The sequence below is a fragment of the Abramis brama genome (genome assembly GCF_963993115.1).
Source record: "Abramis brama genome assembly, chromosome: 24".
Lineage (NCBI taxonomy): Eukaryota > Metazoa > Chordata > Actinopteri > Cypriniformes > Leuciscidae > Abramis > Abramis brama.
Genome location: NC_139986.1, coordinates 18,930,269 through 18,951,804, shown reverse-complemented (window position 1 = coordinate 18,951,804; position 21,536 = coordinate 18,930,269). Strand labels below are relative to the sequence as shown.

Genomic DNA, 21,536 nt, shown 5'->3' with positions numbered 1-21,536 from the left:
CCCATTGAGCAACAGTGGCAACAATTGTAGTTAAACAGTGGATAAGAACTATTGTAGCCTGATATTTCTTCAATCTAACCTCACATGGGCACTAGCAGAGCTGTTTATGGCGCTCATTATGCCTCAAATAAGCTGAAGGACCGAGTGTGTGTGTGCGCGGCTAATGCATCAGCACACTTGCTCGAGCTCACTCTCTCACACAAACAAATTACTCTTTATTTTATGGCACGGTGGTGGTGAAGCGGTAGTCGCTGCGAGCCATTAGCGTTTTTATGATCTTTGCATCTTTCACTGAGCGCCACTTTAAGGGAGAACTGTGCGTCTATGCAAATACCGTCTCTAGTATCGTCTGTTTGCATTCCTGTTGTCCTCCTCCCTCTCTCCACGGCTGGCTTTGATAAGAGAACGATCTGCAGTGTCTATGAGTCAAGGCTGTTCCTTCAAGTCTTCCTTTCATCAGCCCCCTCCCTATAACCAGAGCTCTGCTATAACCCTGTACTCCTAATTATTAGATACTTTAGTATATGTAACAAGCCCATTTATTCATCAACATAACATGTTAACATAACACACTGGGTTCCACATGCATGAAAGTGTATATTGGATGTAGATATCTGTAAAAACTACAATATAGCTTAGTCAGGTTAGACGCCACATCGAATTTGTAAATAAGGCTCTTATGGGATTAGGGCTTGCGCGCTATACTAAAAATATTGATCTATATCATATTTCAAACGGTACAATATCATGACTTTGCTCATTTCGGTACTTTATACGCTGTTGTTCCGAAGTTCACTGCTATGTGGTAGTGGGTCACCAAAACTGATGCGAAACCAGCAAATGTGATAAAAGGGACAAGATTATCTAAACGACAATTTTGCTGATGATATATAAAATGAGAGAATAACGTGAATATCAATATAATGTTAATGCTTCTGTATACATTTGTGTAAGCACTCCGTGAAGAGCAGAGTTTGCAGCGTTGAGCATTGTAGCCAATCACAGACATAACTATTGAGCATGTGAACATATTGGCCAATCAGAGGTGTTAAAGTTAGTCAGAAGCCACTCATCACCGCTGAAAACGCTTTTTTTTTCACAAGCTTAGAGTTCATTACATCCACGAATCATTATAAAATAAAAATCACAATTTAAATAAGAGATTCATTGTGCAGTGTTGTCAGCTTCATTGATTATAACAGTTTTCGCTGCTGAGCTTCAGTGATTGCACTGGGACCCCTCTTTGCTCACGTTTTGTAAACAATAAGCATGTGTCATGCTGCTTACTGCTCATTGCAAAGTTTCTGAATTGATAACCTTATCTAAATGTGGGATTGAATCCGAAACTGCAATGACTGACAGCGATAACCATAGCAGCAGATGGGACAAAAATCTGTTAACTGGGCGATTCCACAGTATCTGTCCACAAGGGGTGTAATGAACAATATAGATTGAATAATACCCAGTTGTTGTAATTTTTTTTATTTTTAGTTCACTATTTTGTTAAAGATAGATGTAAGAAATAATAAAGTTACTTTTATCCCACTAGGCCTTGGCATTATCGTGTAATGAGACTTTATTTTATTTCCGTCCCCAGAAATTGCGGATGTCACGGTGGGACATTCAGTGCATCTGGATTTTTCCTAAGTCATTTCTTTCATTTCCTTTAATAAAATCCTGAATTTTGGCGCAAAACATTTATTTTGGTGTGTCTTCTACAAAATACTACTACTAACACTGAAAGTAGAATTCCCTTAATCCACCACGATGCAATGGAAACATTTACTAACGTTCGTTACACTTTCTGTCCAAGCAGTTACGCACGTTAAACTATGATTCTAAAGGAAGCGGAGATATAATTTTTCCATGTAGTTCTATCAGTAGCATAACGATACAACCATCTTGTGTGGGTTAAATTCTCATATGCGTTGCTACATGATAAATTGTTAATAAATCGGGATAAAACAGGGGCCGAGATTTTCTGTCCAAAAATCATAACGCTCGAACATTTTATTCTGGCGCTGAATTTCCATCTCCTAATGTCTCAACGGTTCTCATCAAAGAAATAAGATTGTCTAGGTCACGGTTGCTCTGCGTGTGAGAAAGTGTTAACAGGATTTCACGGATTTCGACGAATGTGGGTAAGTTTGTGGATTCTGTCCAAAAGGTTACGAACGTTAAAATGATACGAACGTGGTAAACTTTGGTTAAGTAAACATTAAATAGGATCATTGTGGTGAGAAAGGATAAAAGAGTGTGCAAGTCGGATGATTGCGAGTGGTTTCGGACCGAAAGCGTCGTTCATCGTGAAAGAGCATGCATGAATGGTGGTTTTATACATTTTGACAGATTCTGCACATCTTGTTCGTAACTTAGACGGAAATTTTCAGTCTGTCCAACTTCCAACGTTGTTTCCTGCGTATTTTTGACTCAATAAGCTGTTCATGAAAGTCAACATCGTCAATGACATTTTTCTGTGTTTTTTTTTGTTGTTTTTTTTGATGATTTTTTTTTTCTGTCCAATGTTCGTAAGAATATAGCTTAGGCTGACGAAGTTAACACGTTAATAGTGCGTTAACACAATCTGTATGATCTTTAAATTTGATAGTATGATGACAGGTTATTTTAATGTGTTATGAACTTGTTCTATTCTTGTTCTATTCTATGCCAGTTTTCATGAAATGGTATTACTTTGTGTTACAAAGGCAATCTTGCAGGATTGTTTAATTTTTTCCGTCCCCGTTACACACGTTATAACTTAGCACACTTGTAGGAGTTCCTTTGTCTTCTACATTTGGCAAATAAATTTGAAAAATATACCTGTGGTATTTGTTAGTAATTTTGCTGGCTTTCAGTTTATGAACATACCAGACTCAAAAATGCACCTTTAAGTTTATAGAACAGATAATATTAGATGGCCACCCTGCCTGCATGGAAGTCCTATTACCAGTTTTGTGAACTATACACAACGCATGACTCATAACTATACCAAATTAGGAACAAAGTAAAACATGAACTGGGATTCAACCAGATTTTATTAAACTGAATTAGATTAAGTACACTTTCTGCTTGAACTTACATTGTTTTTCCGTCCATGTTACATACGTTAAATTTGACATCAACTCAACTTTGATCAAAGTTTACTAGTTTACCATTGCCAGATTTATCCTGCCTTTCACACAGCTGTACCCCAGGTTTTCTCAGGATGTTAACCTGAGGACAATGGCTTTCTCCATGAAGATTGATTTTTGCAGGCTGTTGTCCTTGCAGTTAGCCCTAAACTGTGGAATCGCCCTACTATCAATATAGATCTGTACATCAATGTACAAATGTAAATGCAAATTAATAGATCTGCCACTTGTTCTATGTAATGTATAATATGCTTCTTTTTGTAGGAAGATTGCACTTTTTGTATAATTCAATAATAGTTCTATAACAAATTTTAATTGCATCACATTGTGGCAGTCATGGCCTAATGGTTAGAGTCAGACTGGTAACTGGAAGGTTGCGGGTACGGTCCTCAATACCGGCAGGAAATGACTGAGCTGCCTTTGAGCAAGGCACCTAACCCCAAATCGCTACATAAAAAAAAGGCTGCCCACTGCTCTGGGTGTGTGTGTGTCCACGGCTTGCAGTGTGTGCGTTCACTACTCCTAATGTGTGTGCACTAACTTGGATGGGTGAAATGCAGAGGACAAATTCTGAGTATGGGATACCATACTTGGCCTTCATATGGCATACGGATCACTTCAAGTTTACAGAGTATGGAGCACTGAGAAGGGCTATTTATGTTGTTCATATATTTATGCTTGAAAACAAGCAACACATTTGTTACTGCAGAGTGTCATGCAGTGTTCTTAAAAAAAATATATTTTAATTCAGTTATCTTTTGAGGCTAGTGTTGTTTTTGGCGGCCTGTTTTAATTTTAGTTTTAGTCTAGTCTTTGTGTCAAGCTGTCGTTTTAGTTTTTATTAGTCACGTTCATACTCTTTTTAGTCTAGTTAAGTTTTAGTCAACGAAAACTGATGACATTTTAGTCTAGTTTTAGTCGACGAAAACTGATGACATTTTAGTCTAGTTTTAGTCAATGAAAATTGTTTTTTAGTCTCTTTTTAGTAATGCAATTCTATATAGAATTGCATTACTAAAAAGAGACTAAAATACAATTTAAATTTAAATATTTAACCCAGTCAATATAGAATTTCAAACAAGGTTATCTTATATTTAGTATATTTAGGGCTGTGACGGTGGCAGTTTTTTTTTACCACCGCGGTAATGGACCAACTACCGGCGGTGGTTGGGGGGTTATTTAAAAAAATAAATAAAAACTTGTTTTATATTTCCACAAAAAGACGCGTGATAGCCTACCACTCTGCGCTTTGAGAGGGATGTGGGACAAGAGCAGGAAAGAGACCATCGATCTCTTTATGATATCTTCGTGTTTTCTACTTGATGTAAATTGGTCTGAAGAGCGAATTTTATCCTCCACAAGGGCGAAATATTTAGGCTATGTTTGAGATTGCGCTGCCAGAGAAAGTGAAACTAAAAATCACCCGCGCGTGTGAAACGCGCTTTACAACTAAACTTGACACGCCCGTCTAATATAACAAGCACAAACTGTGTTAAAAAGAATTTGACATGCAAGTACAAATGTAGGCTATCTGTCCTACAGCGTTTTTCTACTTTACCACAGTAAAGAATACGAATATAATAGGCCTAATTAAAAGCGAACCAATGAAGAAACGTATATCCCTTTAGAAAATGGGTGAGACTTGAGTGAAGATTTGGGAAAAGAAACAAGAGATTCCATGCAGGGATGAGTCACGATTTTTGGATATTCGATTAGTTTATTTAATTATAGAATATCGAATAGGTTGTGCGATTATTCTCTAAAATAAAATCTCCATGTTCTGGTGCTGATGCGGTGACGCGTTCATGTAACCAGAGACGCTGCCAATAACATACAGCTGTCACAAAGAACCGGCAAAAGTAATGATTATGAATGTGTCAAATATATCAATGAGACATTTTAATAGAATAACTAATGGAGTAATATTGTTAAATTCGCTGATAATCGGGTGACCAGATCGCAAACCAGAATTTAAAGCCGACAAAGCTATGGGTTCACGCACAACTCTCTCATTCGTCGTGACGTTATAACATTTCGTCTCGTTTTGGTCAACGAAAATGAAGAGACATTTTAGCATAGTTTTTATTTTGTAAACCACATTTAGTCTCGTTTTTATTTGTCAACGATATTGCATTATACATGTATTTTAGTCCGTCACATGACCAGCATTTACGTCTCGTTTTCGTCAGGTGATAACGGTTCGTTGACGACAATATTTCGTCATAATTTTCGTTGACGAAAGCAACACTATTTGAGGCTGGTTATCACTTATGGCATCAATTTAGCATCGGTACCGAGGTATTAGATTCTGGTATCTTACTGAAGTGGTATCAAGCAAACCCTAGATTAGGGTTGGGTATCGTTTGGGTTTTTTTCGATATCAGTCTGACAACTCAAATTCTCAATGAATCAGCAAAGACAACCAATGTGCTCACTGAACAATCCAATGAAGAGAACAGAGAAATACTGTAATATGAAACAAACAAAAACCAATATTAACTATAAAAAAACTCATTAACAACACTAATTAAATTATTAATTGTAACTGAAGTTAAACATACAGACCAGTCTGTACCATATTCATAGACTTGTTTTCATGCCACGTTAATTTAAAGGTGATCTAAGTAACTTTTTTACCTTAACTGAACAGCTTCGGAGTCATTGGAATGGTTATATTACTTATTTCGGGTAGAATGGTGGTCGTTTCGCACCCCCCTGGTGCCCGTGAGCAGAAAATCCGCACTTGCAACTTTGAGCCGCCGCGTCAGGAAGTATCGCGTGATATCAGGTCTCGCGATGTAAACAATTGCTTTACGGCCAAAAGAAATCTGCTAAAATGCTGTCATTATTGCGCTCCCTCACGCTGTTCGAACCCGAATGAAGAAGACGTTTTAAAGAATGTCCCATCTGCTTTGATGTCGTTGATCTACTAGCCATGGTGTCTGAGAATCGCCAACGAGTTTTTACAACAGTGTTGTCAAATATCTATTCCGAAGCTGTGGAGGGAGCTCTAGAGAGAAACCTGCGAGCAAAAAGCGAGAATACAGCGAAGAAATCCCGAAACTAATGAGCCCTGCTTTAAATATGGCTTCCACCCTGATTAAAGTAAATTAGCGCTTGTAAAGCATGTATAAGTTACAGTGCACATAAATGTCAAAGTTTTTCCCAGAATTCCAAGCCTTCCCTGGCCTGCAGAGTACAAAATCTCCAAACAACTAGGAGGACAAGATCAGCCCAGTGGAGGGGTCAATGTCACTTTTTATGAGTCTTGGACAAGAGAAAGCTGTGCATTAGCATGTGTGTGTGCGGACCCTTAATTAGTGGCAGATTACACATGCTCCTCTAGCCCCCGCTGACCTCGGCCTGGAGTATGACGGACATCCTGTGTACTGAAGAGCTCCAGGAATACACCCTGACAAAACCGCTCACTCTCCCCCCCCACACACAGCTCTGCCAAGCCTCTATAAATAAAAGTGTGTGGCTCTGAAATTAATAGGCCGGTAAAAGCCAGAAGCAGAGGAAGTAATCACCTGCACCGCTCAAATTTATTGTTACCTGTCATTACACAATATTTAACAGGAAGCTGAGGTAGGACGCAATTGAATGGTGAGAAATGCATGAATCGAGATGGACTGGTAGGCATTTTGTTGACTGATAAGATCAGGTTTGTTAATGGATGTGAATATGAGAGCTGATAACTCACCGTCCCCTCAAACACATTGTCGTAGATGTTTTCGGTACCACAGTCAGGGCAAGTGAAAGTAAACCTCTCGCAATCACGGTAGCGCTCTTCGTCAGTGAGCTGGGCCGGAGCACCAAGAAAATTGTCCCCTTCTTCCTCACGTTGCTGCTGCTGTTGGGCTCGGAAGTGACTTGGGTCGAGTCCTGGACAAGCAGGTAAAAAATTTTTTGAAAAAGTTTGTGCCGTGAACACCGTTTTAAAAGGCACTCAAACTAAAAGCTTCATATTTAGCATTAAACAGCAAAGAAAATGAACCAACTATGTAAATATAAATAAAAAAAGTCAGCAATGCAAGTTAGGAACATTCTGGCACTTCCTGTGTTGGTGACAATGCCGTGCAGACTCAGACTTCCCCACGGTTGTATTTATGGACAGTGGAAAGACAGTGATGGAAAGAGAGGTATAAGGAAAGGCTGAAAGAGGAGAGAGGGACAGGAAGAAAGAGAAGATGGCACGGCTGCAGAAGGCAAGAGGAGAGAGACTAGCAAACGATAAGAATAAACTGGAAACATAATAAGGGGAAAAAGGAGGGGTAGAGAAAGCACAGCTATCCGATTTTTCCCAGGCAGCTGAGATCATCAAATCATTAAGAGACAGCAGCTGAATCTCCATTTAATCCCCCCAGGTGACACCGAACACTACTAGAGCATGGAAAAACAGTCTACGTCCCCCTGGGTAATTTGGCTAAGTGAATAAATGAGCACATAAGTAAGTGTTGACTATGAGACTTCAGGGATTAGCCGGCGTCTCTGAGGATCCAAGCCCGCTGACGCCCGAGTGCTGCTGCCATCTACAGGCAAACATGCAGCATGTCACACACCGGCAGCCAAGGGAACGGGCTGGTGTGTGAACTGTAGTTAGGAACGGACACAGAACGTAGTGTGTATTTCGAGGCAATTTTGAGACTACATGAGAAGCAAATTCTGGGAGCAAACGTGACATAAATGTGTTGCTAATCGTTAAGTAATTAAGGAAACCCACTATTTGATTCTAGTAACATGGTGGATAGACTGAATTAGTGCTTGAGTTTTGGACCCAACTGCAGGATACCAAACAACCAGGGTCTGTTGTCATGGAGACAGTGTGGCAGGGTTCATGCACTTTTTAAAGAAACTGAATTTCCATCTGGGGGGGAAATGAATTCTCAACTGCTAGGCAAAAGAAAACAACAATATATTATATAAAAATATATATATAAAATAAATAAATAAATAAATAAATATATATTAGGGCTGTCAAAAGATTAATCGCGATTAATCACATCCAAAATAAAAGTTTGTGTTTAAATAATATATGTGAGTGTACTGTGTATAATTTAATTTGTATCTAGAAATACACACACATGCATGTATATATTTAAGAAAAATGTGTTATTTATATATAAAAAAATTATATTTATATATAATATAAATTATATATAAATATATACAGTATATGTATGCAAATATTTCTTAAATATATACATGCATGTGTGTGTATTTATATATACAAAATAATTATACACAGTACACTCAAATATATTATTTAAACACAAACTTTTATTTTGGATGTGATTAATCTTTTGACAGCCCTAATATATATATATATATATATATATATATATATATATATATATATATATATATATATATATATATATATATATATATATATATATATATACACACACACACACACACACACACACACACACACACACACAATGTTTAAAAGCTCAAATTATCATGTTTACGAACTATTTTTAAAAAGTGGAAAATTTTTTTTTTATTAAAATATATTTTTAACTAGCATTAAGTTAACAAATTAATGTGTTCAGATGTACTTTTATTAAATAAAAGAAATAATAATTAATATAAATTAATATAAATAAATTACATTTAAAAATTAAAAAATAAAATAAAATAAAATAAAATAAAATAAAATAAAATAAAATAAAATAAAATAAAATAAAATAAAATAAATCAATAGAGTGCATGCTATTTAGGAATTGGTCCTAATTCAAATGTCCTTTTTGGCTAAATATAATGAATGCTAGTCCCGAAAGTCTCACCTAGCCAAGTAGCAATCAGCACTGAATCAATGCCTTCGATAGGCTCACAGATTCGGCCCACCACAGGGTGCACCTGCTGGGACAGGTAGTACTGTGTGTCCAGGCTGAGTCCCGGCTGTTTCTGAAGCTGTTCCAGGGCATACGCCCTCTGACTGGCTGCCAGGTTTGAACCGTCCTAATAGGCAGCAGTAGAAGGTTAGTGTGGGTTTACTGCCAATTTATAGAGTCAGAGATACAAATACACTGGATTCTCACCTGACAGATGACATAAGAAACAGTATCACCCGCTTTAACCTTCTTCCCACCCTGAGAGTTGATCCAGAGGGCAACATGGACGTGGGGGAGACTCTTCTTGTCAGGGTAGTCCTGAGGTTCCTTTGTAAGGGACTGAAAGGAAAAATAACTTATTCCCCTGAACACACTACATGAGACTACCAGTCAAAAGTTTAAACAACCATGAAATTATATTCTCATGATCTCATGAAACAACAACAAAAAGTTATTTAAATCTGTTTTGTACAATTCTTTAAATAGTCTGAAATTAGCATTAAATTAGAGTACTCGATTTAAAAAAAATCCTTGATTGCAATTTACCCATTGTCGGGTAAGTGGCAAAAAAAAAGGAAGTAGCGCGAAAAAGCGGACCGGAGAAAGCGTTGAAAGCGTCAAAAGATTGGGCAGTTCTCGACTTTAGGCAAATATCAAATGAAAAACGCGGTCGGCAGCCAATTGCTGTGAGGTTCGGGATGTGATGTCTGTCTTGAGAGTTTAAAAATATGCAAATTGTGCTGGAGTTTATGCTGGAGTTAGTGCGTAAATCATTTTATATATATTATATACATGTTAAATATTTCATTTTGGATGTGTTCATTGTGATTATATTGGCTGGTTTTATAAAAGTTTATACAATTGAAAGGATATCTTTGCTTGGTGTATTTGGAAACAAAGCTTGTCTATTTCTAAATGTAATTTAGAAATGTGTCATGTGCATCTCTAATGATTATACTGTGTGTGTGTTGAAAAAAAACATATTAAACACACTCACAACAGACAAACCAAAGCGGAGGGGTTATAGCGTTGCCAGCGGCACTGAGCGGAGTTTTAATGCTGTAGTGGACACGCACCGTAAGGCTGCAAGGTATATTAAAACCATACTATAGCATAGTGCTGTTGTGAATTTACAATGGCTCCAATTCTATTCAATAAATATATTCTTGAAGGTTTAATATATAGATGCGCTTTATTTACATGCATGTAGGTTATGTGCGTCTTAGAGAGTAAATGCTGCTCCACATGAACTGTTATCATTCACATGCATGGAGCGCGTCTCAAACTCATATGCTGAGAGTTTGGTTGGGTTATAACTTTCATCTGGGAACGCAATGTGCACCATTACATCAGATTCGTAAGGTAAATCATTGATAAACCTATGCCAACACAGGAGAATACATAAATAGGTTTCTAAATATGCGAACTGTTCATCATGATTTCAAAATAAAAGTTTAAATCCACGCTTTGAGTTTGCATGTTTTGATGTCCACATATTCTTGTTCTAGAAATTACAGCGGCTGTAGCATTTCTATCATAAAGAAGTGGCCAAATATTAAACACTAAGTAAACATTTGAATTAAATATTTTTTGCCCAACATAAAAAAAAATATTGAATCTGCTGTAAAGTGTAACAGGCCGTAGGCATCCTCTGTAGGCATTTGTTATAATACCTAAGATGATTGTTGATCATGTATATTATGCATTTTAAGTGTTTTTTTTTTATAAAACCATGATTACTTGCTTTTGATACTTAATTTGAACCAAATATTATTGCTATATATGTTATTATATATGTATTTTAAGTCATTTTAAAGGCTTAGGTCTCTGCTTAGGTCTTTGCTTAGGTCTATTTGTATTACCATTAAATATCCGATTAATCGACAAAATAATCAGTTGATTTCTAAAATAATTGTTAATGACAGCCCTAGTTTGAACTCTCCTCATTTTAAATTAGTTTTTATTGTTTCTAATTCAGTCCTTTACCTTGTGTATCTCGAACATGTTGAGTGGGATACTGCTATTGGCCACCTTCTCTCCAACCTCAATCAGATGTTTCTGAATGTTCTCAACGATGGTGTCACGGTTCTGGTCTGACAGAATCTGACCAATCACATAACTAGATGAAAGGGAAAAAGATCATGTAAAACCACAACCATATTACAAAAGAATATACAGTGGGCTAAGAATACTACTACATTACAGTCTTTATAAAGGACTGATAGGGCTACTGAAAGTTCAGTGCACTGACTTGCCACACTCCTTGGCCAGGTCACACCAGTCTCTGCGCACAATGTCCAGGCCTTTGAGCTCTTGTTTGGTGGTGTATTTGCCATCTCCCTGCGGCTCAACCATCAGTGCTGCGTATTTCTTCTTCTTCAGCAGCAGAAGAGACTTAAATACGCCATCGATGTCAATCTCCAAGAGTTTATAGAGTTTATTCACCTCGCTTTTCACCTACAAAGACACATTTATTCGATTGGTGCTGGCTGCAGAATGGCTGGTTTAATTTTCTCCTGATTGTCAGTAATGTCTCAATCACTAGTGTCAGACTCATTCATGCTTTAAAGATCCGACAGCATTTTTCTAAGAGACGTGCAGAAACCCCCTCCCCATTCCTTCCTAAACTTACCTTGTTTCCCAATTTGAAGACCTCCTCCAGGTTGGTGCTGTTGGTGTTGATCATGATGGAGTCGGTATCCCCGTATATGACCTCCAGATTCATCTAAGGGAGAATCGTAAACCGTCAAACCCACGCACGGCTTACAAATAACCAACGCGGCAAGTGCCGCTTAATTATTACTGTAACATACACTAATCATGACTCACCCTCTGCACCATTTCTTTGGTGTGCATCAAAATCTGTGGGAGACAAAAGACCGCATGTCACTGGGAAACACAATAAACACTAAACACAGCAAGCAGAGAACAATATCAATTTCAAATCGGTCAAACTGGAAAGTCAAACAAACCCACTCACTTTGGTGTATATACATCTATCAACAAAATGTAAAAGAAATAGTACGAAAAAAAGAAAGAAAAGAAAAAACGCACATGCATAAACTCCAATACACGAACACGAGGATTCGCACATGCAAAACACACAAAGAATTTAATTAGCAAATCTATTCAGTAATTCAACATTTATCAAAGGGGGAGAGAAAAAGCCTCTGTGATTTGCTTCTAAATGGAGGATAATTGGCTAAGAGGTCTATTAGCTGCACTGAAATGAGGCTCCAAACCCACACACCAGCAGAGTCATTATAAGGCCTAATAGTCTTAATCACCACTGGACTGCATGACGAGAGAGAGAGAGAGAGAGAGAGAGGAGAAAGAGAGAACGAGAGAGAGAGAGAGAGAGAGAGGGGGGGGGGGGGGGTTGTCCAGCTGCAAAGAGAGACCCATGTAAACCACAGCTGTCAGAGAAAAAAATAGAGGCAGACAAAAGGAAAAATGAAAGACACAGAGGGAGTAGAGCGCAAGAAAAAAACAAAACAAAAAACATGTTAAGCAAAAGAAAAAAAGGGGGGGGGGGGGGTTTGTCATGGTTTAGTGGTTAGAGCCATGGTGCTCCATTGACTGTATTTACATGTAATTTTTAATAAAATCCATAATGAAGCTCAAATAGAGGTTTACAATTACTGAAACATTCCTGTAATTAAATTAACTACACTACCATTCAAAAGTTTGGTGTCACTATGATTTTTATGTTTTTGAAAGAAGTCTGTTGTGGTCACAAGGCTGCATTTATTTGATTAAAATAAAATCGTAAAAAAAAGTAATATTGTGATGTGTTATTAAACTTTAAAATAACTTTTCAATTTTAATATTATATATATATATATATATAGTAGGGGTGTAACGGTACGCGTATTCATATTGAACCGTTCGGTACAAGGCTTTCGGTTCGGTGTTCGGTACGCATTTTCAAACCGAACAGTTCGTTGGGTCCTTTTTCCTGCCGACCAAAATTTCGTTATTTCAAATGTAGGCAGCGCGCTCATAAAGTAAGAGCTTGGTGCGACCACATCATTGTCCAACATCAAATGAGCGGAACGAAACTGAGCTACTCGTTATTGTGTGGTTGACGGACCGTTTATCAGTTTGGACCAGTGCAGCGCGAGCCGATCTTAATCAAGCGACACTGTTACTACACCACGCTAAGAGATCCAGTAAAGAAATCATTTGAATTCGCCACTTAAGTAATAACATTGCTGCGAGATCTAGTGACAAACCTTCACATTTCTCCATTATTAACGGATCAAACAGCGCGTGGAAACCAGAAAGAAACATTGTGCCATGAACGAACTATCCAGTGTCCACAGATCTGCAACATTCACCATGGATTTACTGTAGTAACACTAACTGCAACCATGGAAGTTTGGCAGGAATAGTAGGCTATAATGCTTTCAAGTAACATTACGTTGGTTTTATTTTGACATTATGAATAAAATTGATGCCCTCAAATGTTAATCTGAACTAAAATAGACCTTTGTTTATAACTACTACAATATTAGGCTACATTTCATTTTTTACAAGGAGCTGTTTTGTTTTATATGCTCCTAAGAAGTCTATTATAGCTCCATCATTGCTCAAAGTAAAACAAAAAATATACTTCATATACTTCAATACTTCATTATGTTAGTTTTAATTAAAAACAAAAAAAAATTCTGCCATTTCTTTCTTTTTGCTGTATCAAAAACGTACCGAACCATGACCCAAGTGTATCGTATTGAACCGAACCGTGAATTTTGTGAACGTTACACCCCTAATATATATATATATATATATATATATATATATATATATATATATATATATATATATATATATATATATATATATATATATATATATATATATATATATATATATATATATATATATATATAAAAGCTGAATTTTCAGCAGCCATTATTCCAGTCTTCCGTGCGATCCTTCATAAAGCATTCAAAACTTTTCTTATTATAATCAATGTTGAAAACAGCTGTGCAGTTTAATATTTATGTGAAAGCTTGTACCTTTCCATTTGTATGTATATGTAATATGACAAAAAAAAATAATTATGAAATACAGGCATATACCTGATGTCGTATTTGGAAATCTCAAAACTGGAATGTTGCTTACATAAAACATTTATAATTAGAATATGACCAAATTCTGATTTCTAAAAGAATATTCCTTTGCATGAAAACACCTTTAATTTTCACATTATTTCCTCTATAACACCTCTTTACTTTCGAACTGATTCAAATTATAGATTGGCCTCAAAAAGGACACAATAAAGGAGACAAACCTATCCTCCAAACCCACTGCAGACAGTGACAGGTAGACAGAGAGACTGTACATATCTGAAGTGTCATGATAACAGTGACTGTTTACTCAGGGTGTCCAGCCTTAAACATACACCCCACAGCCGCTGTGCCGGCATGCAGGGTGACCTCTATGGGAGAGGGACTCGGACAGGTGGGGGGGTCGGTAGGGGAATAAGGGGCGCTAATCTGAGGCCTCAAAGAGACAGGGACACACTGCAGCCTGTCAACAGCAATCGAGCAAGACACCAGGATTCATGCCCCCCAGCACACATACACACACACACACCGTAGCCAAACCCAAGCCCCCGGAGGGACAAGGACGAGGCTATTTCAGAACACGGGAAGCTCCACTCCTTGAAACTGGAGCAGGACTTAAGCATGCTTTATGAGGTGTAACATGCCTCCCAGAGGGAAGTAGGAGGTCAGGTCTGAGTAATAACAAAATAGCTGTCGGCATTAACCAACATAGCCAAGGTCACCCCAAAACACACAAACATGCACCTAATTAAGCAGGATTAAACATTAAACTCTAATATGGGGTTTGCTGTTGGTGTGTCTTCCGTTTTTCCATTCTCAAAACTGTAATAACTTTATTAAAACAAGAATTTTGCAAGAAAATGCAAGTACTTGTCCATGCAAAAGTTATTGCTAAGGTGTTTTAAACAATTTTAATGGTGTTTTGGGTGGCCTTAGCACTAAGCTTAATACTAAATGCTAAGGGAAGGGGTTTTTCAAATCCCTAACCTCAAGTATGTGCAAGTGGCAATATTGAACCACTAATAATGCACAATACAATACAAACTCTGGGTGGCATCACAGAGACTTCACAGAAGGCTGAGGTGGCTTTAGTCATCAGACTTTGCTCCTCACCCGGCTCTCCAACGGTACCCTTAGAGCCCACACATAAATTGCTACACCATCTGTTTCTGTGTGTGAGTGTTTCTGACCTTAAGCAGGTGCGAGTTTACTTCACAGGGAGTCGTAAAGTTACAGCCACTTAGCAATGCAACCGTACACTGTACATAGTTTATTTAGCTCCACTGTTAACGCTGAAGCAGTCAGATATTAACGAAGTATAGTATAGTATAGTTAGACCAGCAAAAAGGAAAGGAAAAGAGAAAAGAGGCTACAGTAATGAGTTATATTATGTTTGCATAGGTTTCCATGAGTACTGTAATGTATGTCAGTGCATTAGGACAACAGAAACAGGTTGGGGGGGGGGGGGGGGGGCACATGCAGCTGAAAGACAAGTCATTTGACTATGCCTCAGAAATAAGAGCGGGGACAGCTCGTCTTAAAACGCATGCCGACCAACACATCTGAGAGTAAGCATACAGAAGGCACAGAGCCGACTGTTCGGTCCACGTCCTGGATTAATAACACTTAATTACATACTATATTAAAACAATATCTTTATTCAGCCTAAAATCTAATTCAGTCTTTATGCTGATTAAATAAATGTATAATTTCTTTGTTGTGCAGGAATGACTAAACACAAAGACCACACTATCTCATCTGTAAATGTTTTCGACATTCTGTACTTTTGTCCAGTGGGCCAACAGTGCCCCATTTAGCCTTTTCTCAGCTCCCTGTCTGACTGCGGGCAGAAGTGACAAAAGTGGACTGTAATTACAAAGCCCAGTGAATTAGCGGCTGTGTTGGAGCAAAAGCCGCCTGTTAGTAAGACGGAAAAGGGGACCAGACCCTCTCTGTCACATGCCTGGGGACACATCTGGAGCGTGACATGATAAAGAGTCAGCAGAGGGTCATTATGGAGCCTACCATCAGATCACTAATGCCTCTGTCACACACACACATCTAAGCAAAAACGCCTGACTAATTTTTCTTTGATGCATCAGTAAATACTCCATTTTTTCACTTAGTTGCTTCTTAAACATCATTATTGAACTGCATTTTCTCTCCATTTAAATGCCCAATAATGTAACGTGTGAAAGACAACATGGCATCAGTAAATAATAACGCCTACTTTTCATACTCCAATTACATCCTGATGGATTAAATGAAGTCTCAGCCTACTTTAATATTCAATACAAACTGGAAATGCGTCACTTTACGGAAGTTAAATTCATTCCAAATGCCTCTTACTCCAAATTGACTCAAATAAGCACGTAATGGAAGGTGATACCAAGCAGTGCATCCTAAAGTTAAAATGGTGTTAAAATACCACCAATGAACTGAAGCAACTGGCTCAGATTGCAGTGATTGACAGAACAGGAGTGTTTGGCCCAGTCTACACAAGGCCCTCCATCTTTTTGCCCCAATTGACAGGTCTGTCATTAACACGTTCATTTATCTCTTCCCAACCATTTCAAGCGGCTGGTGGAATGGTTATAGAGAAAAAACGAAGTCTACGGCTGCTCTCATAAACAGTTCATTCCTCATGCCCTGTGGTGCCATTTGCTCGCCCGGGGCATCTGGCCTTCTGTTGACTTCGGTGCACATCATAGCAGGCATTTTAAGCCCCAGAGCGGTACAGAAACCTTGTAAAAGAAAGTATCTGGTGACGATTGTTTTGAAAAGCATCCTGCTGAAAAGCATTTTGAGGATGACAGTCCTCTGCCTGAAATAGCAACAACCACACAGCACTGTCAGGGTGAAATACGTCCGCTGTCATCTCTCTATCCTCTGCCCAGAGGATCTAAAACACACACACACACACACACAGGCATATTTAAACCACAGTGGGACACGCAAAAATTAATTGCCCTCGTAGCATGCAAACACATCTTTTAGGTAGATGGCCACATAAAGTCACCTCTCAGACAATGTGCTCAAAAAATCGATTCTCAAAAAATCATGATCCAAAGGACGTAACAGCAAACACACAAAGACAACAGTAAAATGACAGTCATTTCTAAAGACAATTACACAACAAAGGTGTGCACAGATTCTACATAAACCATGTGGAAGCAATCGGGGCAGATCACATGGAGTCTGAGCTCTATGGGGTAAAATATCACTGCAAATTCTCTCTCTGATTTAATACGACCGCCTGAAATCACTTTAGCGGGCAGCCTGGCATTCATAACTGGAGGTAAAAATACACCACTAAAAAGAACGCCGCGTCCCCTTCCCAAACCCCTACATAATACCTCTGATCAATATTTCCCAACAAAATTTATTAGATCTTGTTTCTAAATTAAGAACTTGAGCTTTAACATAGACACACTAATGCACTCTATTTTCTCATACTGTACAAATAATCTCAACACAGGTTGCAAGACCTTCATATCCATGGGGGCCCGTGTGAGAACATTTTGGGCTAGTTGACAGCAGGCTTATTATAGTTAACCAATACTTAAACTAAAACCATAAAAAAATCTTTGATTTTTTTAAATCAAATCAAAACAAATTTACTAAAACGAACTCAAATTAAAATCAAAACCATATATATATATATATATATATATATATATATATATATATATATATATATATATATATATATATATATATATATATATATATATATATATATATATATATATAAACTATAATAGTATCTCGATACTCTGCAATTTATGGGTAACCACTATTCTAATTCTTAAAATTATGAATTCACTTAAAACACTAAAATTCTCAAAACACTTAAAACTAAAATAAACAATTATTACTATTGTTATTATTATTATTATTATTATTATTATTATTATATGAATAGGAATTTTAGGGGGACAATGGATGCAGTCAATGGACACATTATATTTGTTCTAATTGAGCATCTTCATTCGAATGGACTTTGGGAATAAAGCAGAACAGCTTGTTGATTCTAAAGGAGGCTGCAGTGTAACTCAACACTACGTTCTACAGTTTACTGTACTACATCATTGGAAAATTGAATAACACCTCAACACATGCAGGGTGACATTATTCTTTCCACTTATTCATTAACAATAGTAATACCAGTCTCAAGGATAAAGATTTCATTAGAGCTAAACAGAAGCGTTTCAGTGAGCCGAATGGGGAAAATGACATCAATCGTGTCATTAAATTTAAAGACACAACATTAAAAGAGTCCGCAGAAGGCATTAGTTAAGAACAACACATCACTCAAGATGCCAGCCTAAATTAAAAGGTGCAAAGCTCTTGAGGGAAGTTGTGCGAAGAACGTGAAGCTACGTGAGGCTGACTGCATCTCGCGCCCAAATCCAAAAATATTCTTTGGGCCCTGTGACTATTTGTTAAGTCCAGTGATATCAGGAGCAAATCCCCAACCAAAGACCACAAGGTCAAACGGTGCATACAACAATGACTACAGGGGGGAGGAGGGCACTTGCATCTTATTCTGGGAAGGTTAAAAATGACCTTTGTAATTTGGACAACTGGATATGTCGTCTGAGAGAGCAGCAAGGAAACAATGTTTACTCAGATGACACCTAACTCAACCTCCCCATCACCACGACAGTCCATCTCCTCTCACCAACAGCCGCTTAAGATCTGAAGAATTCATGGCACAAGGGCATGACATCCGTGACAGCATAATACGTTTTGTTTTACTCGTGAACTCGTCTAAACTAGGTAAAGAGGAGTCCAGGGCCTGGCGGCAAGGTGGGGGTGAGAGGTCAGGCTAACTAACGTTCCAGAACCATCAGCAGTCCGTAGCGACAGAAGTTGTAAACATCACTCGATTAACCCCAGACCCAAACCCCCTCCCCAGCTCCACAGCTGAAGCTCCGCTTTTCACACTGGCTGCCGCACAAAGAGCTGAAAATAAAATTTAGGCACATCAATCAGGACGGACCCCTCAGCATGAAACCCTAAACGTCTATTCCATGGCATACATTTCATACCAGGGGAGTACAGGGTTCGCACCAGAACAAATGTTTCCCTGGAAAGGTCAAGGGCCACGGAACGTCACTTTACAAGTGCTAGTAAGGCTAAATGCACATGGCTCTTGCTAACTGGCCAACAGGGGGATTTCCCCAAACCGCCATAAAGCAAAATGAGCCAAAAAACAGTGGCATAAGCCAGTTTTGATAAAAGAGAGTCAAGTTTTACATCATATTAACCACTTCGCTGATCTTGTTTTGCTTCTATAGATTCTATAGATAAAAATACACCACTAAAAAGAACGCCGCATACCCTTCCCAAACCCCTACAAGCAGCAAAAAAACAACAACAAAAAAACACGATATAATTATATAATATAACTATATAATTCAAACTCAAGTGTGGTGCAATGGTTTTGGGGTTAGCAAAAAAAGGTAAAACATACTATACACTTTTCTCACACAGCATAGATTGAGTTTTATAAATGGAAATACATATACAGTAGCTGTCTTTATATTTTAGGAAGAGAGTCCCTCGCAAGCGGAAAATCAAATTAAAAACAAAAAAAGTGTAGATACCACTGCCTTCACTCAAGGCAACCAGCAAATAAAGCTCAAAACTTTCTCTCTTGCGGCACCTCTAGACTTCAACCCACTCGACAACACCTGCTGGCTGAATTTACACCCCTGAAGCAGGTTAGCACTAAGCTAGCTTCTCAGAAAGCATTAGTTAGCTCTATTAAAAGCAGAGCGCCTGTAATTCTTATCCCAAAACAATGATGGTGCAGACAGCAGACCATCCATCAAAAGTTGAGGCTGGCGCGCCATCTGACACAATTTAGTGTTTGACGATCGTAAAACCCAATTGTCAAATTAGATAACGGTTACGATCTGCGTTCTGCGTGTCTGGCACCAATGGAAGACACAAAAGAAAAATCGGCTATTTGACTTCTTGCCCTCTTAAAAGTTTGAATCGGAATATAGTGCACTAAATCCTTCGGACGCTGGTGCCAAACAGCCGTCAACTCCATCACGGCTCTGAGAACCTTCATATTTCAACAAGCCGAGAATCACCGGGGGCTTGTCCAGATCCCCTTACCATAGGCCAATCAGGAAAGACGAGAAGCTCAGGAGGGCATCCAAATGAGGGCCAAATCAAGCATCTTTAGCGCCATGGAAAAAATGACATCCACAACACCAAAGCCTATCGCTAACATGGTTCTCAACAGATAAAGAAGCCATTTAATCAAAATATAAATGGCAACAGAATACATGAGCATTCAAATTACGGCACTAATGTCGGGGTCAACGTAACGCAAGTGTGAGTATTTGTTGCTACCGTCCCCCCCTTCCATTTCCAATTGATCTCTATCAAAGCATCTTAGCACACAGTTCGGCACCTCGCTGGTTGACAGTTGAGAATATGTATCACAATAAGACTAATCAAAGTAATTAGGGTTGTTGAGTCAAGCTGGGCTTTTCGACATGAAGAATCGCATATTAATATTGGCGGAACTCCAGTGAAGTGGTCTCAGCACTGCAAAACTGAATCCTCAAATGCAGAAATCATTGTCACAAGCTTTCCTTTTTCCTCTCATTGAACTTATTGGGTTTCTTGTAGCTCTTGTAACAAACGAGGCACACCGAGGCAGTAAAAAGCTGCGTGTTGAATTCTGGGGCTAATGCAAAGAGATTGTAATTACTGGTTCCCCCCCAGATTTTAAACAATGCCCCACAACGCCCAGCGGCAATGTGGAAGAAGGGAGAGGGGCATGAACGTGAATGTGTCGCCGTATGTATTGCTACATACCAGTAGGCTTTCAAAAGTCTGGTCTCATTAAACTCAAGAGCAGGTAGCCGGCAATCATGCCAAGGAGGTGGCATAAAAGGAACGAGAGATCAAGTCAAATTGGTTAAAGCACAAAAGAGAACAGAGGCTCATGAGGAAAGAGTGATTTCAGAGCCAGAGGCCAGAGGAGCAGCTTGCGCGTAGACACGGGGATGGCTGAGTTTAGACTGCACTCTAGTGGCAGGAACTGAGCATGGTGCCAATGGTTTATGAATGGTAATGGTAATACTTTGTGGTATACTTCATCTAAACCCATGTTAAACTTTTCCTAAATATTGCATATTTTATGAAACTCATCATTTGTCAGAAAACTATTGTTAAGCTATTGTTATTGCTAAAACTAAAAAATATATTTTTTGTAAATAGAAATAAAGCTGAAACAAAACCAAATATAAATATTAGAAATGTTGCCTTGGCAACTAAATAACTGAAATAAGTGGAAGTACTAAAAATAAATAATTGAAATAAGCTAAAAATGTATGCATGCATGTATATAATATATATGTATATAATATATATATAATATATATATATATATATATATATATATATATATATATATATATATATATATACACACACACACATACATATATATATATATATATATA

The 21,536-nt window shown here is 38.1% G+C and overlaps 1 protein-coding gene across 2 annotated transcripts in view; it reads right to left on the bottom strand.

Annotated features, from left to right (window-relative positions):
* Window positions 1-21,536, bottom strand: part of pola1 (polymerase (DNA directed), alpha 1) — a 62,343-nt gene that overhangs the window by 30,527 nt on the left and 10,280 nt on the right. For both annotated transcript variants that reach the window (XM_084102182.1, XM_084102181.1), the window contains exons 27-33: window positions 11,801-11,833; window positions 11,604-11,696; window positions 11,223-11,428; window positions 10,958-11,090; window positions 9,179-9,310; window positions 8,924-9,098; window positions 6,835-7,016 (exon numbers count right to left, since the gene is read on the bottom strand). In XM_084102182.1, coding sequence (XP_083958308.1) covers window positions 6,835-7,016; window positions 8,924-9,098; window positions 9,179-9,310; window positions 10,958-11,090; window positions 11,223-11,428; window positions 11,604-11,696; window positions 11,801-11,833 — 954 coding nt within the window. The remainder of the gene's footprint in view (window positions 1-6,834; window positions 7,017-8,923; window positions 9,099-9,178; window positions 9,311-10,957; window positions 11,091-11,222; window positions 11,429-11,603; window positions 11,697-11,800; window positions 11,834-21,536) is intronic.